General features: G+C 41.1%; 1 protein-coding gene across 2 annotated transcripts in view; it reads right to left on the bottom strand.

Annotated features, from left to right (window-relative positions):
* The window catches only part of LOC140736958 (ras-related protein Rab-3C-like), a 137594-nt gene extending 112713 nt beyond the window's left edge, over positions 1 to 24881 (bottom strand). Inside the window, exons 1-2 of one of the 2 annotated variants that reach the window (XM_073063011.1) lie at positions 24748 to 24881; positions 4742 to 4969 (exon numbers count right to left, since the gene is read on the bottom strand). In XM_073063011.1, coding sequence (XP_072919112.1) covers positions 4742 to 4969 — 228 coding nt within the window. In that variant the 5' untranslated portion in view covers positions 24748 to 24881. Of the gene's footprint in view, positions 1 to 4741; positions 4970 to 24609 lie in introns of both variants that reach the window. The other variant, XM_073063010.1, reaches the window with a different exon arrangement.
* Positions 24882 to 26772: the final 1891 nt, after the last annotated feature.

Raw genomic sequence — 26772 nt, 5'->3', positions numbered from 1 at the left:
ATGTTACGGGGGAGCTGGGGGAACTTTGGATCGATTGCTACGGGATTCACGTGTGTAATCATGGCAATTGCCATGGCCCGTACAATGGAGGGGGATAATGTTGTGGTTTTTTTTTATTCACAACATTAGTAGGGGGGTATTTTGTTATTTTTTTCTTTATAATCTATTTTTCTTTAATCTTTCTTTCTTTGCCTGGACAATCGGGGGGTGGGGGGAGACACATAGCAACACGGAGAATTTTAAAAAGATTCCCCAAGGTACTACGAAAGTTGAAAAGTTAGGTATTACTATAGACTGGAGTAACCCTGTTTTAAAAATAATGACTAATTTACTGAATTTTTAAAGTTTTAATGTTAATGGGCTTAATGGACCAGTGAAAAGAAAAATAATTTTAACATACATTAAGAAAATTAAAATAGATATAGCTTTTAGCTGCATTCCACTTGAAAAAATTACTTATAATTTAAGAGATAAATATGAAATATTTGAAAATTTGGTGCCCTTATTTTCAAAAGATAGGATTAAATATATAGGTGCTCCGAAGATAACATTATTGGTTATTTGGGGAAAGAAATAAATATATATACTAAAGCTATTATGAACTCCATGGAGCATGTGGGGATCTTCTGATATCCAGGCATTCTTTCTTTCTTTCATTTTTTTCCTCTTTTTTTTCTCTTTCTACAGGGATATGTTAGGGGGGAGGGGTTAAGGGGAGGGGGGAAGAGTTGATAATTTTTTTCCCTTCTGTAACCATTTGAAAATTCAATTTTAAAAATTTATTTTAAAAAAAGGATGTGGAAACCATAGAAAGGGTGCAGAGGAGATTTACAAGGATGTTGCCTGAATTGGGGACCCTGCCTTATGAGAATAGGTTTAGTGAACTCAGCCTCTTTTCCTTGGAGCGACGGAGGATGAGAGGCCTGATATAAATGTATAAGACGATGAGAGGCATTGACAGTGTGGATAGACAGAGGCTTTTTCTCAGGGCTGAAATGGCTAGCACAAGAGGGCAGTTTTAAGGTGCTTGGAAGTAGGTATAGAGGAGATATCAGGGGTAAGTTTTTTTTACGCAGAGAGTGGTGAGTGCGTGGAATGGGCTGCAGGCGACAGTGGTGGAGGTAGATATGATAGGGACTTTTAAGAGACTCCTGGACAGGTATATGGAGCTTAGAAAAATAGAGGGCTATGGGTAATCCTAGGTAATTTTCTCAGGTAAAGACATGTTCGGCACAGCTTTATGGGCCGAAAGGCCTGTATAGTGCCGTAGCTTTTCTATTTTTCTAACATTTTGTAAAAGAATATGAACAGTATTTTCTCAATTGTTTATTCAGACAATTATTTATGCCAGAACCCTGATATAAAAAGTTTTGCAAGGTGCTCTCTGGGACACTGCCTTGTGTACAAGCTTTTGGCTGCACAGAACATTTTTCTGAAAGAGAATGAAGGCAGCAACAGACAAACTGCAAATTTTGCTTAAGCCATTCAGAATGAGATACTCCTGTTATGACCCTCAATCGACTCAGCAGCTTTGGACACAATGTTCCACTACAGAATGAATGAGTCATGGCTATTTCCTGGATTACAGTTGGTGTATTAATGTACCTGTAGGTGAATACAGCTCAAATAATAATTTGTTGCAAGTCATTTTCTATTCATGGAAAGCAAACCTGATAACTATGTTTAAATAGAAAGAAAATCAAACAGTTTAAAACTAAGTGCCTCTGCAAACATTGTACTTGATTTCGCCCTCCATAAACTTACATTCATCTGAAACCTTGCTGTGATGTCCTAATTGGCACTGCCCCATTCACCTAATACTCCTGTGCCCATGGTCTCAGCATAACTTGAAAATGCTCATGCTTGTTTTCAAATATCTCAGATTTTCACTGCTCCCCATCTGTATAATCCTCACAACCCACACAAAGTGCTGGAGGAAATCAGCAGGTCTGTGTGACTAACCTCAGAGATATCGGCACTCCTTGAATTGGACACCTAATTTTAAATAAAGTTAGAAAAATACAGCCCAAGAAACAGGGACTTCAGCCCACCTTGTCTCTGCTGAGCCATTTAAACTACCTACTTCCAATATGCACTGGGACCACAGTCCTCCATATCCCTACCATCCTTACATGTATCCAATCTTCTCCTAAAATGCTGAAATTGAGCACACATGCACCACTTACACTGGCAGCTCAGTCCACACTCTCGCAACCCTCTGAGTGAAGAAGTTTCCCCTCAGGTTCCCCTTAAATCTTTCACCCTTAACCCATGACTTCTAGCTGTAGTCTCACCAAAACTCAGTGGAAAAAACCTGCTTGCATTTACCCTCTCTATACCCCTCATCATTTTGTGTACCTCTATCAAATTTTCCCTTAATCTTCTACATTCCAAGGAATAAAGTCCTAACCTATTCAATCTTTCCATACAACTCAGGTCTTCCAGACCCAGCAACATCCTTGTAAATTTTCTCCATACTCTTTCAATTTTATTTACATCTTTCCTGTAGGTAGGTGTAACTGCACACAATACTCCAAATTACACCTCACCAATGTCTTATACACCCTCAACATAACATCCCATGTCCTGTATTCAATACTTTGATTTACGAAGGCCAATGTGCCAAAAACTTTCTTTATGACCCTATCTACCTGTGTCACCACTTTCAATGAATTATGGACCTGTATTCCCAGATCTATTTCTTCTACCACACCTCGGTGCCCTACCATTCATTATGTGAGACCTACATGATGAACAGAAGCTTCAAAAGTCTATCCAAAATCCTGTAACACTTTATTATTTTTTCCTCAAGATATTCCTTAAAACCTACCTTTTTCTGCTCTAATATCTCCCTTTGTCCTCACCCACGTCCTGCTCTCTTCCCAGCGTTGAGGATTTCTACAAAAGTTGAAGCTTCAAATGGGCAGTATCCATTATTCAGGACCAGTATCACCGGGGACATGATCTCTTCTCATTGCTACCATTAAAGAGAAGGTACAGGAGCCTGAAGACACACACTCAGCAATTTAGGAACAGGTTCTGCTCCTCCGACATCAGATTTCTGAACAATGAACAACCCGTGAACACTACCTCACTAATTTTTATCTCTATTTGCACTACTTGTTTAACTTATATATTTATAATTTACATCAGCCTTTGTTTGACCTCAACTCATGCACAGAAACATAGAAAACCTACAACACAATACAGGCCCTTCGGCCCACAAAGCTGTGCTGAACATGTCTTTACCTCAGAACTACCTAGGCTTACCCATAGCCCTCTATTTTCCTAAGCTCCATGTATCCATCCAGGAGTCCCTTAAAAGACCCTATTGTTTCCGCCTCCATCACCACTACAGGCAGCCCATTCCACGCACTCACCACTCTCTGTGTAAAAAACTTACCACTGACATCTCCTCTGTACCTACATCCAAGCATCTTAAAACAATGCCCTCTCATGCTAGCCACTTCAGCCCTGGAAAAAAGCCTCTGACTATCCACACGATCAATGCCTCTCATTATCTTATACACTTCTATCAGGTCACCTCTCATCCTCCATTGCTCCAAGGAGAAAAGGCCGAGTTCACTCAACCTATTCTCATAAGGCATGCTCCCCAATCCAGGCAACATCCTTGTAAATCTCCTCTGCACCCTTTCTATGGTTTCCACGTCCTTCCTGTAGTGAGGCGACCAGAATTGAGCACAGTACTCCAAGTGGGGTCTGAACAGGATCCTATATAGCTGCAATATTACCTCTTGGCTCTTAAGCTCAGTCCCACGGTTGATGAAGGCCAATGCGCCGTATGCCTTCTTAACCACAGAATCAACCTGCTCAGCAGCTTTGAGTGTCCTATGGATTTGGACCCCAAGATCCCTCTGATCCTCCACGCTGCCAAGAGTCTTACCATTAATACTATATTCTGCCATCATGCTTTTCATGAAATTGTTTTCCTCATATACATAAATAACATTGTTCCATCAGATCCCCAAAATAATTTCCTTGCTTGCCACTTTTTAAGACAGTGAATTTTAGGTCTGAATGCTTGATAAAATCTTACATTAATTTTCATGTTCCTCCTGTAGGCATATCTTCACTTCCCAAGAAAGAATTTTACTTTAACGGTTCAATAAATCCATACCAAATAGCCTAAATTTAAACACCTTACTGAGTGTATTGGGTATTCTACAGTGACTTGTCCTCCCAACAAATTTTGGAAGTTTAAACCAAAAAGGCTGATTCAGTAATGTCCAGAATATTCGTAACTTTTAGTTTCATTCTATTCCATAAAAAGGAAGTAAAATATTAATGTTAGTAGAATTATATACAACTTAGCAGTATTTAAAAGGCTATCAAATGTCAGTGAGAAGATGAACAGGAATCAGCAGAACTAGAGCTCTTCCCCTTGCTACTGCATATTTTCTCTACTCTCCACTATATGCTTTCTCCAAACCTTAATGCCTTAAGTCTTCACTTTCCTTCCAAAATGTCCACTGCTGAACTATCTCAGCTCCTAGCTCAGCTATCAGAACCTCATAACATTGCCCCCTCAATGCCACAAAAGTGGCCACCTTCATAGTTACAGCAATTAAGAGTCACAAACACAATATTGAATATGACAACTTTCAATATTTCTTTTGCACACTAGCACTCAGAGTTAACTTATTAAACTATGCAAGGAGTGAAGCATTTTCTGTGTTTCAGCAATTCAGGGGGAAAATGATAAGACAAAAACATCACCTACCCAAATCTGCAACTTGACCCTTTTATCATTTCTGTAAACGGTCTTCACTTTAAAGTCAATACCAACGGTACTAACGAAGGCTGATGTGAATGTGTCATCTGCATATCTGAAAAGGAAAGAAGTCTTTCCCACACTGCTGTTTCCAATTATGAGAAGTTTGAACATATAGTCAAAATTCTGATCTGATGCATCCTTCTGTCCATATCTTGAATCTGCGGCAGATGCCATCTAAAAAAAAAGCAGATGAAATTGCAAACTATCAAAAAGTTGCTTAAGGAACATTCTGTAATGAAAACCACATTATAACTAGATGATAAAAATAACAAAGAGTGAGACAGCATATATGATCGGTATTCATCAAACAGAAAACAGTACTTCAGCCTGTGATTGATCTCTCTCTCTCTCTCTCTCCTCTCCTCTCCTCTCCTCTCCTCTCCCCCCCCCCCCCCCCCCCATAAGAAACTTTTCTCCTGGATATTGTATCTAATTTCCAGGCATCAGGGAGCAGCTATCAATATGCGGGAGACTCACAGAAATTCCAGGAGAGGTGGGATGTCTGTCTACTATATCTCCTTAACAGCACTTTCCAGACACTTATGAATCTATTTTTAAAAACTTGCTTCATAAATATCCTTTCAACTCTTCCCTTAAAGCTTTCCCCTCTGGTATTTAATGCACCCATTCTGGGGGAAATGAAAGAAACTCACTACCTATCCTATCTATGCTCACCAACTCTTCAGAAAAAAAAGGTCCAGGTTTATCCAACCTTTCTTTAGACAATATTTTCTCAAGACAACATCCTGATGAACCCCTTATGCATCTCTCCACAGCCTCTGCATCCTCCCTGTGAATGCAGTGATCTGAAATGCACACAATACTCCAAATGGTACCTAACCAGAGAATCTGAATCAGGTATATCACTGGCATATGTCGTGAAATATACTGTTTTGTGGCAGCAGTACATTGCAAGGCATAATATTTAAAAAAACTAAATTACAATAATATAAAGTACATATTTTTTAAAATCAAATTAATTAAGCAGTGAAAGAAAGTCAAAAAAAGTGATGTAGTGTCATTGTCCATTCAGAAATTTAAAGTTGGTGGGGAAAAATCTGTTCCTAAAACATTGAGGAACTCTTCAGGCCCCTGTACCTCCTCCTTGATGGTAGCAATGCGAAGAGGGCATGTCCTGGGTGATAGGAGTCCTTCATGATGGATCCCACTTTTTTGAAGCATTACCTTTAGATGTCCTCAGTGCAGGGGAGGCCGAGGATGGAGCTGGCAGAGTTTACAACTTCCTGCAGCTTTTTCCAATCCTATACAAAGGTCCCTCCGTAGCAGATGGTGATGCAACCAAGTAGAATGTTTTCCCTGGTATGTGTATTTGTAGGAATTTGCGAGTCTTTGGCGGCATGCCAAGTCACCTCACTCTCCTCATGAAATATAGCAATCAGTGTGCCTTCATTGAAATTGCATCAATATGCTAGGCCCAGGATAGATCACCAGAGATGTTGACAACAAGGAACTTGAACTTCTCACCCTTTTCACTACTGATCCCTCGATGAGGACTGGTGTGTATTCCCTTGACTTCCCCTTCCTGAAATCCACAATCAATTCTTTGGTCTTACTGACATTGAGTACAAAGTTGTTGTTGCGTCACCACTTAACCAGCTGATCTATTTCACTCCTGTGCACCTCCTCCTCACCACCTGAAATTCTGCCAATAATAGTTGTGTCATTGGCAAATTTATAAATGGCATTTGAGCTTTGCCTAGCCACACAGTTGTGGCTATATAGAGAATAAAGTGGTAGGCTCAAAACACATCCTTTGAGGTGCACCAGTGTAGATTGTCCGTGAGGAGTAGATGTTATTTCTGATCAGCACTGACTGTGGTCTCCTGGTGAGGAAGTCAAGGATCCAGTTGCAGAGGGAAGTACAGAGGCTCAGGTTTTGCAGTTTGTTTATTAGTACTCAGGGTATAACGGTGTTGAATGCTGAGCTGTAATCAATAAACAACAGCCTGACATAGGTATTGCTTTTGTCCAGGTGATCCAAAGCCAAGTGGAGAACCAATGAGATTACATCCGCTGCAGACTTATTGTGGTGATAGGCAAATTGCACCAGGTCCAGGTCCTTTTTTAGGTAGGAGTTGATTCTGGCCATTACTAACTTCACAAAGCACCTCATCACAGTAGATGTGAGTACAACTGGGTGACGGTCATTGAGATAGCTCAGCCTTCTCTTCTTGGGCACTGGTATGATTGCCTCCCTTTTGAAGCAGGTGGGAACTTCTGTCTGCACCAGTGAGAGACTGAAGATGTCCTTCAACACACCCACCATTTGGTTGGCACAGGTTTTCAGAGCCCTATCAGGTACACCATCAAGGCTTGACATCTTGAAAGGGCTCACCCTCATGAAAGATGTTCTGACAATGACCACTGATACAGAGATTGCAGGGTCACCAGATTCTGCAGCTGCAAAATGTCTTCTCTACACTTCTACTCCATGTCCCAACTGATTAAGACAATACACCCTTATCAGCATCCTATCTGCTAATGTTGCCACTTTCAGAGACCTATGAACTTCCACCCCATCAGTGTTCTGAATTGTCCTGCCATTCACTCTTAGTTTGACCTTCCAAAGTGCAACAGTTCACACTTGTCCAGATTAAACTTTACCTGCCATTTTTCTGCCCATACTTCCTACTGTTCTAAACCCTGCTCTATCCTTTCACAACTTTCCTCACTATCCACAACTCCACCATACTTCCTATAATCTGCAAAGTTACTAGTAAGACCACCTCCACTTTCATCCAGATCATTTACATACATCACAAACAGAAGTCCCAGCTCTAATCCCTATAGAATACCACTGGTCATAGATCTCCTTTCAGAATAATACCCCTCTACCACTATCCTCCATCTTCTAAGACTAAGCAAATTTTGCATCCATTCTATTAAGACATCATGGATCCAATGTGTGTTAACCTGCTGGATCTGCCTACTATGCGGGACCATGTTGAATGCTTTACTTGTACTAAAGTTCAAAGTAAATTTATTATTGAAGTACATACATGTCACTTTATGCAACCCTGGGAGTCATTTTCTTGAGGACTTATAGATGTTATGACCCCCGCCCCCTCCTTTGTGAGATTCGCAAGAGCCCTAGTCAAGGGGGGGTCAAATGACCCAAGAGAGAGAGGGAGACGTGCTGAAGACCACGTTCCCCCGGGAAGCAGAATAAAGCGACTCTTTGACTATTGTCTCATGAAGACCACGTGTAAAGCCCTCGGGCAAAGTGGGCTGGTTGAGAGAGATTGACACCGGCAGTCCCGTGAGGAAGTATAAAGGAGGGTCTGGAGGGGAGGACCCCTTCAGACGCACCAGAAGACACCCTAGAAATCCTGCGACAGCGTTTTGAGAGCGACAGCCGGTGGTGGGGTTCGTGTGCGTCTTTTCCTTGCCTGGGATTGGCGACCCCACAATGGAAGAACGGCTTAGCTACAGGGAAGGCCACAGAGGAGCGTTCATTCCCCCAACGAGGCTCCGACAAACCGAACGCTTCCAGGTTGGAAAACCTGTCGGGTAACTCTTTCATCCCCCCTCTCTCTCTCTGTCTAACAAAAGTGCACCAACGCAACACCACAACGACGGCAGCGGGTGGAACTGCAGTGACCGCAAAAAGACTTTTAAATATCCAGTAAACAATATATATCTACATCACCCCTAGACAACGATAGAGCTTATTTCTGATTGATTATTACTATACCTGTGCTTTAGATTGAGCTGTGACGACGTATATGATCTGAATGTTTTGTATTAACCATACGTTTGTGCCCCTTTATAAATAAAAACATTTGAAATTAGTAGCATCAGACTTCGGTGGACCCATCTATCTTTGCTGGAAAATTACCCGGTTACTGGGGAACGTAACAAGTGGGTTGCTCGTCCCGGATTTGAAACCAAAGGGGAGGGTCAGTGAATCGGGCTGTAAGTCCAAACTTAAATCTGGTTATGCAGGTAGCCAGACAGGAAACCAGCAAAGATGGATGTTGGTGAATTTATGGGAAATCCGACTGTAGAGGCGCTAGGGACGGCTACCAAATCAGACTTGGTAAATCTGGCAAAGGGGTTAGGCCTCGCAGAGGTGAGGTCATCAATGAAAAAGCAGGAAGTGCGAGGGGTCATAAATCAGTATTACATTGAAAAGGAGGTGTTTGCAGCTGAGGATTTGGAAAATATCCCCGAAAAGAGATTAGCGAGTGGGACAGATCAGGTAGAGTTGGAGAAAGTAAGGTTGGACCATGATCTTAAAGTAAAGCAGCTAGAAGCAGCTGCAAAGGAAAAGGCTGAGGAACGAGCTGAAAAGGAAAAGGAAAGGGAGCAGGTGTTCAAACTAAAGGAATTAGAGATGAAACGGGGTCATGAGCTCCAGCTAAAGCAGCTAGAAGCAGAAGCAGAAGAGAAAGAGAAACAAAGGAGCCATGAATTGGAGCTGGACAGGCGAAAGCAAGAGCGAAGAGCTCAAGGGCAAGAGAGAGAAGAGGGGTTTGATGTTAGTCGGGTGTTGAGGTTGGTCCCCCCGTTCGAGGAGACGGATGTTGATAGTTATTTCTTGCTTTTTGAAAAGGTGGCAGTGAATCAGAAGTGGCCCAGAGAGCAGTGGGTGGCGTTGTTACAAAGTGTGTTATGAGGGAAAGCACAGCGGGCATATGCCGCGTTGCCCCCAGAAGGGGAAGGGAATTATGATCAAGTAAAGGAGGCCATTCTCCGAGGTTACAAGTTAGTACCTGAGGCGTATAGTCAAAGGTTCCGAAATTTAAGAAAAGGATGGAATCAAACGTATACCGAGCTAGCCCATGAGAAGGGTGTGCTCTTGGACCGTTGGTGCACCGCGGAAAAGGTGGCCGAGAATTATGGGCGTATCAGGGAGTTATTTTTGATTGAGGAATTTAAAGGTTGTGTTCCGGAAGAGATCCGGATGTATTTGAATGAGAGGACGAATCAGTCCATCTCAGAAATTGCTAGGTTCGCAGATGAATATGCCCTAACCCACAAGACAAAGTTTTCCTTGCCAAAAAGTTACCAGAGAGACCGTGGGAACGGTAGAGAAAGTCTGCCGGCTGAGGCGGAGATCCTGCTGGGAGCTAGTGGTAAAATTGAGGAGGAGAGGCAAGACGGCAGGAGAGGTCCTGGCTTGACCTGTTTTAATTGTGAAAAGGTGGGTCATATTGCATCTAAATGCTTTGCTCCGAGAAAGGAGCCAGAGAGAGGGAAAGCAGCGATCCCTATCGGGTGTGCAGTGGTAATCAGAAAATTGGCAAGAGGTTCCCAGGGGAGCAGGAAATCTCCGAGGGGTCGGAGATTTATATGTCACACGGAACCGTGTCTGTAAGGAAGGGGGACCCGCCAATTCCCGTAAGGATTTGGAGAGACACGGGGGCAGAGCTATCATTAATTAGCCGTAACGTATTACAATTCGGACCTCCGACGGGCGAGGTAGCCCTGAGAGGAATAGGAAAAGGGACAGAAAGGGTGTCTTTGCATAGGGTCATTTTGGATTGTGAGCTGGTGTATGGATCAGTTGAAATGGGGGTGCCCTCAGAATTCCCGAGAACTGACGTGGATGTCCTCCTTGGGAACGATTTAGCAGGAGGAAAAGTTTGGTCGGCCATGACTATGACCCGCCGACCGGTGCGTGTTGAGGCCCCGCCCATAGAGTCCCCGAGCTATCCCGCATGCGCGGACACTCGCAGCCTGTCGAGAGCGGCAGCTGAGAACGGGAGCAGTTTAAAATTGGCCAGTTTTGATTTGGCCCAGACGTCTTTACCGACCCTGTGCCACGAGGGTTTCGAGGGTGGTAAAACGAGGAATAGTAACGTAAAAGGGGGTAAGGGAGAGAAGGTAGATCTTCCCTTAGCGAAGAAAAAGGTCCTAGAGGTAGGAAATAAAGATGAGAAACAGATAAAGCTGTTAAAAGGTCCCGGGTTGGACATGGATGATCTGTCTGGTTTGGCAGGACTGTTTGAAGAAGTTGAAAATTCTAAAGGTGTTCCTGATAATGAGATGAGGGCAGTCCTAGATGAAAAGGATGCCATTACCTTGAAGAAGTCTGCTGGGTTGGCAGATGGGGTTGTTTCAGCCCGTGGGGTTGAGTTTACTCCGGAAGTGAGTTGCCCAGAGAGTAACTGGGAGGATCAGGGGAATTTAGAATTTGAAAAGGGTACGGGTATTGAAAGCCTGGAAGAGGCCAATGCCCCGTTTGAGTGTGTCCAAGATGGGGATGCACGTGGTCCTGAACCTAGTCACGGAGCTCAGAAAAAGTCTGAGGTATTTGACTCAGCTGGACGAGATGGTCGTCCTTTTGGAGCAGATAGACTTGGTTCGGAAAAAAAGGGGTTAACCTTGGGAAGTGTGAGTTCCCAGATGGTTGTGCTGAAGGGGGTGTTCAGAGTTAATGTGGAGTTTACGAATGGGGAGATAACTGTTGTTGTGGAGGAGAACGGTAAATCTGTAGTTCCCAAATCGAATGGAAAAAAGTTAAAGTCTAGATTGATGCCTGCGCATCGATTACAGGTTGATTTGGAATGTAAGGGTGCCTCACACGCTATTGTTATTCAAGAAAGCGCTGTGAGGAAGCCAAAATTTAAATGCGGCCGGAGAAAAAGGTTCAAACTGAAACACATCAGCCTGCATGGTCTTGACAAAAGGGTTAACTACCTGTGTAGCATTAAAGAATTGGGTGGAAATTCCCATGATGGACTAGGTTGGGGACACGGAGTTAAGAGAATAACCCTCGTGGAAAGAAAAGGCGGGAGAGTACCTCGCCAAATTACTCAAGTTCCCCACGGGGAGACTCTCCGGAAAAGAGGCGATGGTTAATAGAAAATGCCATTTTTAAACAGCAACGCCGGTTGTACGGGTTTGCGCCAAAGCCTGTGACTAATAAAGGTCCCCTTTGGAGACCTGCCGGTGAAATAACACGACCGAAACGATTAGTATTTGTATAAACTTTTGTAGATGCACCTAAGCTAAGATCACACCTCCTTAGTTTTGTTGCTGAAGAAAATAAATAAATAGGTGGTTATTGAGCTGAAGTTTGATGCTACCAGACTTTAGTACGGTACGCGATGTTAAGATATTAAAGAAAGGGACACTGTAATTGTTACCTGTTTAGATACTGACTTGAATGTATAACGGTAATACTCTGTGAAGAGAGGAGCTTGTGTATTGTGTTAGAAAAAAAATCCTATAAGACTCTGTACCAACTTGTTTTTAACCGCTGGTAAAAAAACTTTTAAGAGGGGAGGTGTTATGACCCCAGCCCCCTCCTTTGTGAGATTCGCAAGAGCCCTAGTCAAGGGGGGGTCAAATGACCCAAGAGAGAGAGGGAGACGTGCTGAAGACCACGTTCCCCCGGGAAGCAGAATAAAGGCGACATTGACTATTGTCTCATGAAGACCACGTGTAAAGCCCTCGGGCAAAGTGGGCTGATTGAGAGAGACTGACACTGGCGATCCCGTGAGGAAGTATAAAGGAGGGTCTGGAGGGGAGGACCCCTTCAGACACACCAGAAGACACCCTAGAAATCCTGCGACAGCGTTTTGAGAGCGACAGCCGGTGGTGGGGTTCGTGTGCGTCTTTTCCTTGCCTGGGATTGGCAACCCCACAATGGAAGAACGGCTTAGCTACAGGGAAGGCCACAGAGGAGCGTTCATTCCCCCAACGAGGCTCCGACAAACCGAACGCTTCCAGGTTGGAAAACCTGTCGGGTAACTCTTTCATCCCCCCTCTCTCTCTCTGTCTAACAAAAGTGCACCAACGCGACACCACAACGACGGCAGCGGGTGGAACTGCAGTGACCGCAAAAAGACTTTTAAATATCCAGTAAACAATATATATCTACATCACCCCTAGACAACGATAGAGCTTATTTCTGATTGATTATTACTATACCTGTGCTTTAGATTGAGTTGTGACGACGTATATGATCTGAATGTTTTGTATTAACCATACGTTTGTGCCCCTTTATAAATAAAAACATTTGAAAATAGTAGCATCAGACTTCGGTGGACCCATCTATCTTTGCTCGAAAATTACCCGGTTACTGGGGAACGTAACATAGAGTAAATCCAAAAAACACAATAGAAACCATCTGCACCCAACAGAACAGGCAAACAACCAGTATGCAAATGAAAACAAACTGTGCAAATACAAAACAGAATAAAGCAAGAAATAATAATAATTACAACTAAATAAACAAAAAGTATCGAGAGCATGAGATGAAGAGTGCTTGAAAGTGAGTCCATTAGGTTGTGGAAACAGTTCAGTGATGAGGCGAGTGAAGTTGAGTGAAATTATCCCCTCTGGATCAAGGATCAAGAGCCTGATGTTGAGGGGTAATAACTGTTCCTGAACCTGGAGGTGTGGTTCCTGAGACACCTGGACCTTCTTTCTGATGGCAGTAATGAGTAGAGAGCACAGTGAGAAGGGTGTTACCTGTGATGGACTGGGCTACATCCATTATTTTTTGAAATACTTTCCGTTCAAGTATGGAGATGTTCAAGTATGGTGTGGAGATGTATCCATGGAGATCAGGCATGATGCAACCAGTCAATATACTCTCCACTATATATCTATAGAAGTTGATTGAAGTTTTACACATCATGCCAAAACTTTGCAAACTTCTGAGGAAGTAAAGGCACTGTCGTGCTTTCTTCTAATAGCACTTACATGCTGGACCCAGGACAGATCCTCTGAAATGATAACACCAAGGAATTTAAAGTTGCTGATTCTCTTCACGTCTGGTCCTCCAATGAGGACTGGCTCATGGATCTCCAGTTTCCTCCTCCCAAAGTCAATAATCAGCTCCTTGGTCTTGCTGACATTGAGTGAAAAGTTGATTTTGTGGCATCACTCAACCAGATTTTCAGTCTCCCTTCTATATGCTGATTCGTCATCACCTTTAACTTAGCCAACATCAGTGGGGTCATCAGCAAACTTAAATATGGCATTTGAGCATTTCATCTGTCCTTCACAATCATAAGTGTAGAGCGAGTACAGAATGGGGCTAAGCATACAGCCTTGTCACGCACTTGTGCTGATGGAAATTTTGGAGAAGATGTTTTTGCCAATCCGAACTGACAGGGGTCTGCAACTAAGGAAAGCAAGGATCCAATGCACAAAGAGTTATCGAGGTCTAGATCTTGAAGCTTATTGATTAGTTTTGAGGGGATGGTAGAATTGAATGCTGAGTTGTAGTTGATGAAGAACATCCTGATGTATGCAACTTCACTGTCCAATGTTCTTGTGTTGAGTGAAGAGCCTATGAAATGGCATCTACTGTGGATCTGTGGTGATGATGGGCAAATTGGAGTGGATATGAAGCACTTCATCACAGTGAATGTTAGTGTTACTGGACGATAGTCATTGAGGCAGGTTACCATGTTCATCTTAGGCACTGGTATAACTGAAGCTTGCTTGAAGCAAATGGGTACCTCTGACTGTCAAAGAGGTTAAAGAAATTGGTGAACACTCCAGCCAGTTGATCAGCTCTGGTCTTTAGTACTTGGTCAGGTACCCTATCTGGGCTGGAGCCTTTCCGTGGGTTCACCCTCCTAAAGGATGCTCTCACATTGGCCTCAGAGACTGAAATCACAGGATGAACAGTGACTGTGGGAGTTTGTGAAGGTTCCTCCATGTTTTGATGGTCAAAGTGAGCATAGAAGGCATTTAGCTCATCTGGCAGCAATGCTTTGCTATCACCTATGTTTGCTTGGTTTCATTTTGGAAGAGGTAATAGCATTCAAGCCCTGCAACAGCTGTTGAGCATTCTTCAGTGATTCAAGTTTGGCCCAGAATTGCCACTTTGCATGTGAGATGGCTTTCAGGAGATTGTACCTGGACCCGTTGTATCCCACTTGGTCACCAGGTCTGGCCCTCTGCAGGTTGCAGATCTCATGGGTCATCCAAGGCCTTTGGCTGGGGAAATCTCATAATAATTTTGTGATCACACACTTGTCTACAAGAAACGGCCTACCCTGATGCCTTTCAAATCATAAAGTCCATGACAACTGTGGTGCACTAATTCAGATCCTCTGATGAGTCCTTGAACATGGCCCAATCCATCAACTTGAAGCCATTCCTCTGCCTCCCATAACCAGCTTTTTGTTGTCCTTATCGCTGGAGCTTTGCTGTTTAGTCCCTGGCTGTATGCAGATAGGAGAAGGACAGCAGATTTCCCAAAATGCCATCTCGACATGGAATGGTAGGCAGTGGTCGAATGTATTGGAAACCATAGTGCTTCAGGTTAAATGGTGATGATAACTGTGCAGAGGTTTCTTCAAAGAAGCCTGATTGAAGTCCCGACAATGATTTGAAAGGCATCACGAAGGCTGTTTCTTGTTTGCTAATGGCAGCATTTAATATCTTGAATACCTGATCAACATCGGCCTTTGTCAGTATGTAAACTGCAGTCAGGATCATGGAGGAGAACTTTCTTGTAAGTCGTGTGGTCAGCACTACTTATAAGATCAGGGGATCCAGGTCAGGAGAACAAGAATGTGACAAGACCACTGTGTCCAAACACCACAAACAATTTATCATGAAAAACAGTCTCCCAGCTTTTGCCTTCTCCGAACCAGCAGTCCAGTCTATCCTGTTTATTGAGAAGTCCTCAGATCTCACCAATGTATCTGACATGTCTGAGTGAGCCATGCCCCATGAAACACAGAAAGCAGCAATTTCTCATTTCCCTCTGATACAGCAAACTTGCTCTTAGGTTCTACACCAACTGTAAATTTGCTAACAAGATGCTGGGTAAAGGAAGTTTCATTCCCCTATGCTTCAGTCTGGCTTGGAGTCCTGTCCTACCTCTCTTCAGGCCATCGAAATGTACCTTTGTCCACTTCAAGGTGCTGTACCTGCATGCACATGCTTGGGAGTTATGTCCACTGAGTCCTTCAGAAGATTGTGAAATTTCTAGTTCCTTCAGATGGTTCAAAATTACATTACTTTAAGGGAAATTACAGGCTGCTGATTGCAGTGAGAGCAGTTCAGAATTATATTTTGAAGTTTTCTAAGCTCCCTGCAACACATCAGCATGGTTCACCAGTGTCATCTGTCCGTGTATTCACCATCCATTACCCTACCCTTATCAATCGTTTTGTTACCAGCTCAAAACACTTAATAAAGTTTGTTACCCAAGATCTCCCTGAACAAATCTGTGCTGACTATCACTAATAGGTCCATGCATTTGAGATGTGAGTAAATCCTATCCCAACGAGTCTTTTCCAAGTACTCCCCTATCACTGATGCAAGTTCACTGGCCTATAACATGCTGAAATATCCCAAATTCCCTTTTTTAGACAAATAAAAAACATTGGCTATTCTCCAATCCTCTGAGACAGTGCCTGTAAATAAAGAAGGTACAAAGATCTTCGGCAAGGGCCCAGCAATTTTCTTCCTGCCTCTCTCAAAAGGTCTTCAAGAAACCCAGCACCACCTCCTCCTTCATATCAACATGTGCAAAAATATCCCTGATCTCTCTATCCTCCATGTACTTCTCACTGGTGAATATCATTGCAAAATATTCATTTATAACCTTGCCCACTTTTTCTAGTCACGGGCTTTAATTCTCTCCTCTGTGTCTGAGTAGTTCTATGCTCCTCCTAGTTACCCTTCTGTTTTTAATATATAAAATGCCTTGGTATTTTCCTGAATGCAATCTACCAAGGAGATTTTGTGACCCCTTTAAACCCTACTAATTCCCTGTTTTAAGTTCATTCTGCATTCTTCATATTCCTCATTGTTCAGACTCAGCTTTCTAGAAGTAACATATGCTTCCTTTCTTTTTGATTAAATTTGTATCATCTCCCATCATTCAAGGATCTCAAAACTTAACATCCTTTTATTTCTTCCTCACAGAAACTCATATAGAATTCTGTCCAGCTGGCCTTTGAACAACTCCCACACATCAGATGTGGACTTACTCAATACAAGTCAATTCTGATCTATTCTCCCTAGTACCATTATAATTAGCCTTTTGCCAGTTTAGCCCTTTCCACTTGCTCTAATCCATATCTATCCGAACTTCCCAAATGCTCTTCTGTTGAAACTCCAAACAACAGGCCATGTTCATTTCCCAATTCAAGGCCTAGTACAGTCATTTTATCAGCAAATAGTAGAATAATAACCACACTGCATTTTTAAAATAACTTTGTGCATAAATAAAAAACAATACAAAACTATAAAAGATCAGAATAACAATTACATCTCAAAATTGCTTAGCATCAGGAGGAACAGTACCACTGGCATTGTTCTGGTCTTGGCTGCCTTTTTTTCCACAACAATCTCTCTTTACTTGTGTGGAAACCATGGTGAATAATGCAATTACTGGGAGTTGCAAACTAGAAAACAAAGGCAGGTGAACAAGTTCACAATCCCAGCTGAGGATTACCTTCAAAATTTAATGGTGCTGGTAGGCCACTAATTGAAATTCTTAACCTTTAAGATTATTTTCAAGAATCAGCAAGTGCCACAAGTGTATTTCACATGTCATTGAACTGATGCACAGTGGCAAGGTATCATATAGTTTTAAAAGGTTGTAGTAGTAGTTGATTAAATATAATTTCATTGTTGGTGTGATGTTAATACATTTCAGTCTGTATTTGTGTTTACATTGAAAACTAAATTCATTTAACCTCTTAGGTACCTCAGTTGAATGAGAGCAGCCTGTTGACCGTTGTGTGCTTACTGTGGGCAACTGGGGATTCTAATAAAACTGTTTACAACTTTCTGATTCAACTTAATTCATGAGGTCAACGTCAGTCAACATTGGGCAGCTGAGAGTTGAATGCACAGAAAATGACTTGACCTGAGACGTTAAGAAATTCAGAATGAATTAAGGATCAAGGTGCAGTACAATAGCTGGGAAAACTGAGGGAGATTTTCAGTTGATGCTCCAATGTATCAATGCATCAATGCATGTCACATTTTTTCAGCATATTGAGTAATGGTCATTAAATTTAATAGATGATGAACTGAATTAAATATATTGCCAAGAGATTCTTCGAGCACAGAACTTTACCTTTCAAATATTGTTGGAAATGTTAAAAATAAAAACATTACATTAACTTTAGTAATTTCCCTGGAATGCTGGCAAATTGTGTCTGTAAAATAATTTGATAACTGGCATCTATTTCTTTAAAATATCACCTACTTAAAGTCAGAGAGAAATACAGCACATAAGCAGGCATGTCAGTCCGCCAAGACCATGCCAATTATCAACACACGTCCAACCGTAAGCTATTCTATATCCCCACATCCACATGCTATCAATTATCTAAACACTGGGGACAATTTAGAGTGTCCCAGTGTTAACCTACCTATCCACACATTTTTGGGATGAAGAAGCAAAGCAAAAAAACCAGAGGAAATCCACACATTCCTCCAACAGCATTGGGGTGGGTTGGTGGGGGTAGTTCAGAATTGAACCTTGTAACTGTAAGGTAGCAACACCAGCAAATACAGCACCACAGGAGGTGATCGAAACTGATTTTCTGTTGGCTCACCAGCACATGGCTTAAACCATTAGTAGGTTGATTATTAATAATGTTATTCAATTAACTTTTTACCCCTCTGTGGAAATTGTGATATTTTGTGTGAGAGAGAGTATCGTGAGGCAACAAGTGGTGTTTCCCTAGTGTTCTGCATCTTTATTGAAAGAAGAGTTACATATCCAAAATTACAGGTAAATCCCAGTTGCATTCAATTTTCATAAACTATCTTTCATTTGTATGTAGTCTTTGAAAGAAGACCCTTGGAAGAGTGAGCTCTGGGACAGCACTGAAGGGGGAATGATTTGAATGTTCAATTAAAGCAATGAGAAAACAGTAAAACAGAATTCTTAGATAGGGATTGCAACAGCTGAGTCATACTAGTTAGTATGTTCATTGTTCTTTGGTGTGCAAGTTCTCAACTGCTTATGTTCAAATTAGTGAATTGAGAAATTTAAAATCCAGTTTCCAAGGAACTGATGTATATCCTTAAACTGCATATAAATCAGTGAAGGACGAAATGAAATAAGTAATTACCAAAAACAAATCCTTAACTCACAAAAAAAGATGCAATAACTCCTGGCCCTTTTGCAGCTGTGTATGAATGAAGAAGAACAAGACAAGCTAATCCACCAACATCAAAGACTAGATAGAATTAAAACTGAGCAACAGTACGAGAATAACAAAAGGCCAGAACAAATGCAGAAAAATTGTCTTTTACCTATAGTATCCCAGTAGGCTAGCCCTGAGAAGGAGTTGGTAGGGGTGCGAGAGAAAGAGAGAAGGAAGTCCCTTTCTCCATGTTTACCCTGAGATAATTCACAAAATTCAACAATGTTTCCAGAAAAATTCTATTTTCACATTACCAGCAAATTGTGCTCCTACACAGAAAGAAGTCCAACAACCAACTCCAGGATACTCCATTTCCAAACCAGTGCATATTCATGCCAATACTTTACAAATATTTATTAGCCACCAAAATTGTTTACAAATACCTATGTTGCTTCACTGCCCTCCAATATCATGACTTCTAAAAATTAAATCCAAATACTCCCATCTACCATAATGTTTATTCATTTATTAGTCTTTTACAACTGTTTCTAAATCCAAAACATCTACATCCAAAAAAAACAGAGTGCAATGCATTGGTTCCATCAAATCAAATCAGTGAGAATTCCGCTGGCAGCCCACAAATATCACCAGGCCTCCAGCACCAACCTGGCATGCCCACAACTCACTAACCATAACATATAGATCTTTGGAGTATGGGAGGAAACCAGAGCACCCAGAGGAAATCCACATGTTCACAGGGAGACCATATAAACTCTTCACAGATAGCAGAGGGAATTGATCACCCATCTTACCGCCAGTGTTCTAAAGCTCTGCACTAACCCCTTTGCTACTGTGCTACCCAATGTGATCCAATGGTGAAAAGATCGCAGTTATCCTTCATGGGGCTTAAGGGATACAAGCCTAAATCCTGCCAATGCTCCAAGAATAATTTGACATCATAATGTAAAATAGACTAAGTGCATTTGATTGGTCTAGTTAACTTTTTGTCAGGGCATGGCAATAACAAATTTAGCTAACATCAATAGGATGGGTGCTCTTTTTAATTGGGGTTATATTAACCAGCCATATTATGTGAAGGAGGCACAACTCAATTTATTTTCATTCCTCAGTTCTTATTTGATCTTTTAATATGCTCATTAATTTCAGAAGCTTAGCAAGATGACAAATTATCTTGCTTCCAGCTTTTGACATCTTCAAAGTACAAAATGTCTTTCTGTACGATTACAAACATACACAGTTAAAACGCACTATAACTTTCTGTTCAAAGACAAGGACTTCTTTTAAAGAAAACAACCTCAATGACAAAGAAAGATTATTTTAATGATTTGAGTCTCTGAGAAGAAACTAATATGGTTCTGCAATGGGATCTTGGTGTCCAGAGTGTCACTGGACCCAGGCCTGAAAAATAGCCTGTTTTTCTCCTGTAATTCTAATTAAGCATTTTCCTAAAATTTGCACTTAATTATCATTGTTTGTCATCTTCATGCCACAGAACCAACAACATGAGATTTCTGAGCATGTGCACCTTGACATACAAATTCCAAGGCTGCTTTCTGTTTTAATACTTTTGAAGAGTCGATGCTGTTCTGCAGCTTTTTCCATTGTAAAGAAATAGTTCAAATAGACAATTTAAAGATACTTTTAATACTACTAAGTGCCCGTAAAGTATTACACTTAGTTGCATGCAGTGTAAAGCAATTCTTATTAATTAATACTTAGCAAACTGATGAGGTACAGTAGCATATTAAGTTACAGAATGGTGTCCAAGTCTCTGACCTGCATGACTGATCAGAAACAAGTTTGAATCCAACTTTAACAACTGGAAAATGCAAATTCAGATAATTACACCCGCCAAACTGGTTTGCTACTGTCTTTTAGGAAACCTGTCATCCTTGACTGCTATAGTTTATAATGTGACTATGGTTCATTCCAATGTAGGCAACTTTTAATTATCTTCTGAATTGGTGCAGCATGGTACATAGTTCAGGCAAATTTTGAATGCACAAAGCCCAAAAACAAATTTTTTTAAAAACAAAGCACAATGTAGTTTGTTACAACCAACAGTCTTTTTTAATTTTGATTTTTTTCCTAGTTTGTTATCAGAGAATTAGAGTAATGAAGTATAACAGCACAGAAGCAGGCTGTTCGACCCATCTAGTTCATGCTGACCTGATCTTCTTCCTAGTCCCACCTACCTGCATCTGGACCATATCCCTTCAAAACCCTCTCATCCATGTACCTATCCGTACCTCCCTTAAATGTTACAATTGAACCTGCAGCGAGCAGTTCTGTTGGCAGCTCTTTCCACACTTGCACCACCTCTGAGTGAATACGGTTCTCCTCAGGTTCCCCTTAAATATATCACCCTTCACCCTTAACCCATGACCTCCAGTTGTCATTTCATCCAACCCGAGGGGACAAAGCCTACATGCATTCACCCTATCTAATACCCCACATAATTTTGTATACCTCTATAAGTTCTCCCCTCATTCTCCTGCATTCCAGTGAACAAAGCCCTAATGTATTCAAGCTTTCCCTGCAATTCAGGTCCTCAAACCCCAGCACCAACCAAGTAAACATTCTCTGAACTCTCAAGCTTATTGATATCTTTCTAGTAGGTAAGTGACCAAAACTGCACAGAATGTTTGAAATTCAGCCTTACCAACATCTTGTGCAGCTTCAACATATCTCAATTCATGTACACAATGCCTTTACTTCTGAAAGAAAATATGCTCTCTTTATGATCCTATCCACCTGTGATGCCAGGTTCTTTAATGCTGACCAGCGTGGTATCATTGTTGCTGGACATCAGGAATCCTAATTGAAGCTAGTCAGCAACAATAATCAAAGAATTCTAAAATTCTATCCTGCTCAAAGATATATCATGAGTTCACTTCTTGTTACAATACTTTGCCTATAATAATTGATAGAAATCATTTACATCTAGTGCAGTTCCACTGGAAACAACTTTCAAGTTGGATTGAAGAGTGTTCTCCATTTCCAAATGGAGTTGCAATCAACCAATTCTTAACTCAATCTAAAACAGCAATCGACTATTTCTTCAAAGTTATTCTTCAGATTAGGTCAGGGGTCCCCAACTTTTTTAATGCCATGGCCCCCTACCATTAACTGAGGGGTCCTTGGACTCCAGGTTGGGATTCCCTGGATTAAGTGGATAAAATCAACTTGCATCGGACTCCATGACGTTTTCCAGTATATTTCATTGTGAAGTGAAATTGTAAGTTTTTCATTGTAAAATGCTTTATAGTACTGAATAATAGTATTAAAATCTCAAAATACTTAATTTCACTTTAAATGAAAATCAGAGATACCTACACAGCAAGCCATTACACAGTTTTTTTATACAGGAATGAATTTAATTCAGATTCAAGGAAACTACTTCTGGCATATACCTCGCTAAATCCAATATCCCAGTGTAGTCATTATAAACATGTTCAAATACAGAAACAGGTTCCTTAATTTGCTGTCAAAATACAAGAGTCAAAATTAAAAACACCTGCAACTTATTCACTAATGCCAGTCTCCTAGAATTTAATCTAGTCATTGGGGTTCCAAAGTGATAAACAGATGGAGATAGGGAAACATGAGAAATGGAGTATAGTGGGGAAAATATGATAGTGTCCACTTAGGCAGGGAAAAAAGAGGAAAGAAGCATGTTATGTGGCTGGTGCTCTTGGGATGCAAATGAATGGGAATGAAATAGTGCATGATTTGCAAAAGGCTAGTACAATGTTCTCATTCATTGCATTAAGAAATGAACAAAAAAGGTAGGTTTATGTTTTCGTGACATGGGGCAATGGTGAGGCTACATCCCAAGTATTGTGAACAGTATTGGTCACTTAGTTATGAGCATGCAAATGTGTTGGAAACAGTTCCACATAAATTTACAAACCTGGAATGGGCAAGTTGTCTTTTTTAGTCCAGTCACTGGAGACTGGATGAGTGACAGGAACAAGACTGAAATGTACAAGATGCTAAGAGGTCTTAATAGCATGGATGTGAAAAAGATGTTTGTTCTTGTGAGAGATTCTAGAATCAGGGATCATTGTATGAAAATAATAAGTCATCCATATTAAGTCAGAGAAAAGGCAAAACAATCTTTTCCTCAGGGTTTGGCGGAGGGTAGCAGGCTTTAGAACTCTTCCTCAGAGGACAATGGAAGCTGAATACTTGGATTATTTTAAGGCTGAGATTTTGTTAATTAGCAAGTAAGTTTTTTTTACATATTTACTGGGAGTAATCGGGAGGAAGATTAAGATTACAGTCAGATCAGCCATGATCTTAATGAATGACAGGGCAGGTTTGAGGGGTCAAATGACCTGTCTAGACTCCTGACAGGTTCTGTATATTTGCATGATTCCATGTGGCAAAAATTCTGGTTCATACAAGCTTTGGCCCATCATACAAGAAATTATTTTAATCATAATTACCTTTATTCTTCTTGGTGCTTTACCCTCCCTTGTTACTCATATCTATCCACATGATTTAATTTGGAATATTACCTATTTCTGCCACAACCATGCTGAATAACCCATCAGTGAAAAGACACCAACATTTCTCTGAAACAGCACAAGCAAAGATGAAGGAAAAGGCAATATCATAACGAAGAGGTCTAAAGCTTGACAGCTGGGGAATGGTTTTCCCTTCCTCTGTCTGTTCCAATATTGCTTTTCTATCCTCTCAGGATTCACGGTTTTTTAAATTTTTTTTATTACTTCTGTGCCGCTAGATAAATTAGATTATCGAAATTTAATCATTTTCCAAACGAATCTACCAGCCGCCCAAACCCAACAGGTATTGACCGCTGGCAGGAGGGCGGCTGATAATTTTACACTTGTGCTGGAATTCTCCGCGAAATAGCTCGAACTGGAAGTTTGGCATTGGAAAATTAAGTCACTATTTTGTAATATCCCCTTGAAAATAAAACAAAGTTAATTTTTAAAAATCGTCATCTATTGTCCCAGTTTGCCACTGTTTTAAATCCTTCAAGATTTGTTCACGATATCGAAAGTACCAGCCGCACATCTGAATAAATTTCCAAGTCATCTTCGCAGCCGCTGCCTTTAAATCCACGAAGAGACACTCTAAGACAAAGGCGTAAGACTGATTGATGTTAAGTACCTTTGGGGATTGGATGGAACAATTAATTTCACCTGATGGCAAATGTAGGTCAGTTATTTTATTTCTACTTGCAAAATAATAACGGATAGCGGGTAGATAAATTATCTAACCCATTTCATCAGGTTACACTACGCCAGGATTTACTCAAAGAACAAGTGTCTTTCCGCAACGGTGTTTAAGGTATTATGAGAACTCGGCTTACTTGATCATGTGCATCAATTTAAAATACCGCCTTGTGAAAGTACCGGTCAGTATTTCAAAACAAAATAAAATGTTTTGTGATGTGATTGGCGATTCGAGTGCACAACACGATGATGCGCCTTAGCATGTTGAAGAAACTTATCGCAAATTCGCTGCGATTTTCGTGCACAAAGCAAAACCTTTCTGAAAGTGATTCTCCGGATATCGCGCAGAAATATCACTTAGCAGAAGAGGACGAAATTCTTCGCAATCCAAGAAGAGAAAACAAAATCGAGATCAGTTGTACGGAAAATTAGAAATGCAAACCATACTGGTGGAATTTGTCGAAATCGGAAAATAAAACACGCCTTTTCCACAGGTACAACAATAACTGAGACGCTCACATAATGCACTGACCTGCTCTGCTTTCTAAATTAACTGGGAAAAACCCGGATACAAGTCAAAAGAAGACAAAAGTAATGCTTATTCAAGGTTTGACGGGCACGGACAGTAAAGCGCCAGGTCGATTCCACAGTACGGTTCAGTTGAGCAAACCTCTCAAACAGATGGTTACGATGAGTCGTTGCTGCCTTCAGTTAACGAGAGTATTCCAACAAGATCCAGGAATCTCGCTGCTCTGCTCACAAACGTCTTGTCTCCCCGCCCTTTGACGACGGCGCGTTATTTTTTCCATTCCAAGCACGTCGGGAACGTCAGGTTGCAAGAACAGTATTAATTTTCGACCTTGCTTTCTAAAGTATTGCTCGTATAGGCTTTGATCAGCATCGCATCCAACACCAAACCACGATGTTTACATCCATGATTAAATTGTCTTGGATATTAATAATTAAACAATTGATGTAGGGTTACTCTCCATTAACGATATGAGCTTCAAATTTGATATCCTTACCACTCTCTTTATGGCAGAAAGTTCTCGATTTCTAATATATTTCTTGTAGGCTGTGCCTCCCTATAATACACAAATGACTTAAATGAACATTGAGCTTATTTATTTTTTATGTTGTTATTATTATAATCGAGGAATAATTTGAGGTCTAGCCCCAAGCGTTTTCACCATTCTGAGTTCTTGTTTCAGCTTTCCAGCACTCACGGTTATTTGCTTCGATCAGGGGAAAAAATCTGTACTTGCTGAAATTTACATTTACCTACACTGCATCTACTGATTAAAAGTAAAAATTTTGATTAAACTTTAGGTAAAATCTTCAATGGCAGCTGTGGTACTAACAAAAGCAAATTGTCGTTTTTGAAGTTTAAAAGATGCCAGTCCAACTACTCGCGACCACAGCAGCAGCACTAAATTGTAACAAAAAGCCACTGGGTTTCCAAATAGCCTTCAGGGAAGTTAATGTCATCCTTACCCAGTACAGCCACTATGTGACTCACTAATGTTACTGTCTTGTAAATACCATACAAAATAGCCGGACCAGTTCAGAAACAATTAGAAGACCCAGATATAAATACCTTATTTATATCATTCCTTATTCCACTTCAATGGAATTCAAAGAGTACATTTTATTATTTGAGTACATACAGGTCACCACATACAACCCTGAGATTAATTTTCCTGCAGGCCCACTTAGCAAATCTATAGAATAGTAATTATATCAAGATGTTGTAGTGTGTGAAGGAAGAGAAGTGGGTGTCCTTATTGTTACAAGAGAGAAGGTGCTCAAAAAAGCTGGAAGACCTAAAGGTACATAAGTCACCTGGACCAGAGGAACTGCACCCTAGGGTTCTGAAAGAGGTAGCGTTAGAGATTGTGGTGGCATTAGAAATGATCTTTCAAAAATCATTGGACTCTGGCATGATGCCAGAGGACTGGAAAATTGCAAATGTTACTCCACTCTTTAAGAAAGGAGGAAGGCAGCAGAAAGGAAATTATAGAGCAGTTAGCCTGACCTCAGTGGTTGGGAAAATGTTAGAGTCAGTTGTTAAGGATGAAGTGATGGAATACTTGGTGACACAGGACAAGATTGTACAAAGTCAGCATGTCTTCCTTAAGGGAAATTCGTGCCTAACGAACCTGTTGGAATGCTTTGAGGAGATTACACGTAGGACAGAGAAAGGGGATGCAGTGGATGTTGTATATTTGGATTTTCAGAAGGCCTTTGACAAGGTGCCACACATGAGGCTGCTTAACAAGTTATAAACCCATGGGATTACTGGAAGGTTACTGGCATAGTTAGACCATTGGCTGATTGGTAGGAGGCAGCCAGTGGGAATAAAAGGATCCTTTTCTGGTTGGCTGCCAGTGACTAGTGGTGTTCCGCAGGGGTTGGTGTTGGGACCACTTCTTTTTATGCTGCATATAAATGATTTAGATGATGAGATAGATGGCTTTGTTGCCAAGTTTGCAGATGATACAAAGATTGATGGAGGGGCAGGTAGTGTTGAGGAAACAGGTAGGATGCAGCAGAACATAGTCAGATTAGGAGAATGGGCAAGGAAGTTGCAAGTGAAATACAATGTTGGAAAATGCATGGTCATGCACTTTGGTAGTAGAAATCCCTTAGACACTTTATTTTTAAAATACTTCATTGAGGTTGATAGCCAGTAGAG

This window comes from Hemitrygon akajei, chromosome 12 (genome assembly GCF_048418815.1).
Source record: "Hemitrygon akajei chromosome 12, sHemAka1.3, whole genome shotgun sequence".
NCBI lineage: Eukaryota > Metazoa > Chordata > Chondrichthyes > Myliobatiformes > Dasyatidae > Hemitrygon > Hemitrygon akajei.
Note: the sequence above shows the minus strand (reverse complement) of the source record. Positions and strands in the feature narration are given on the sequence as shown.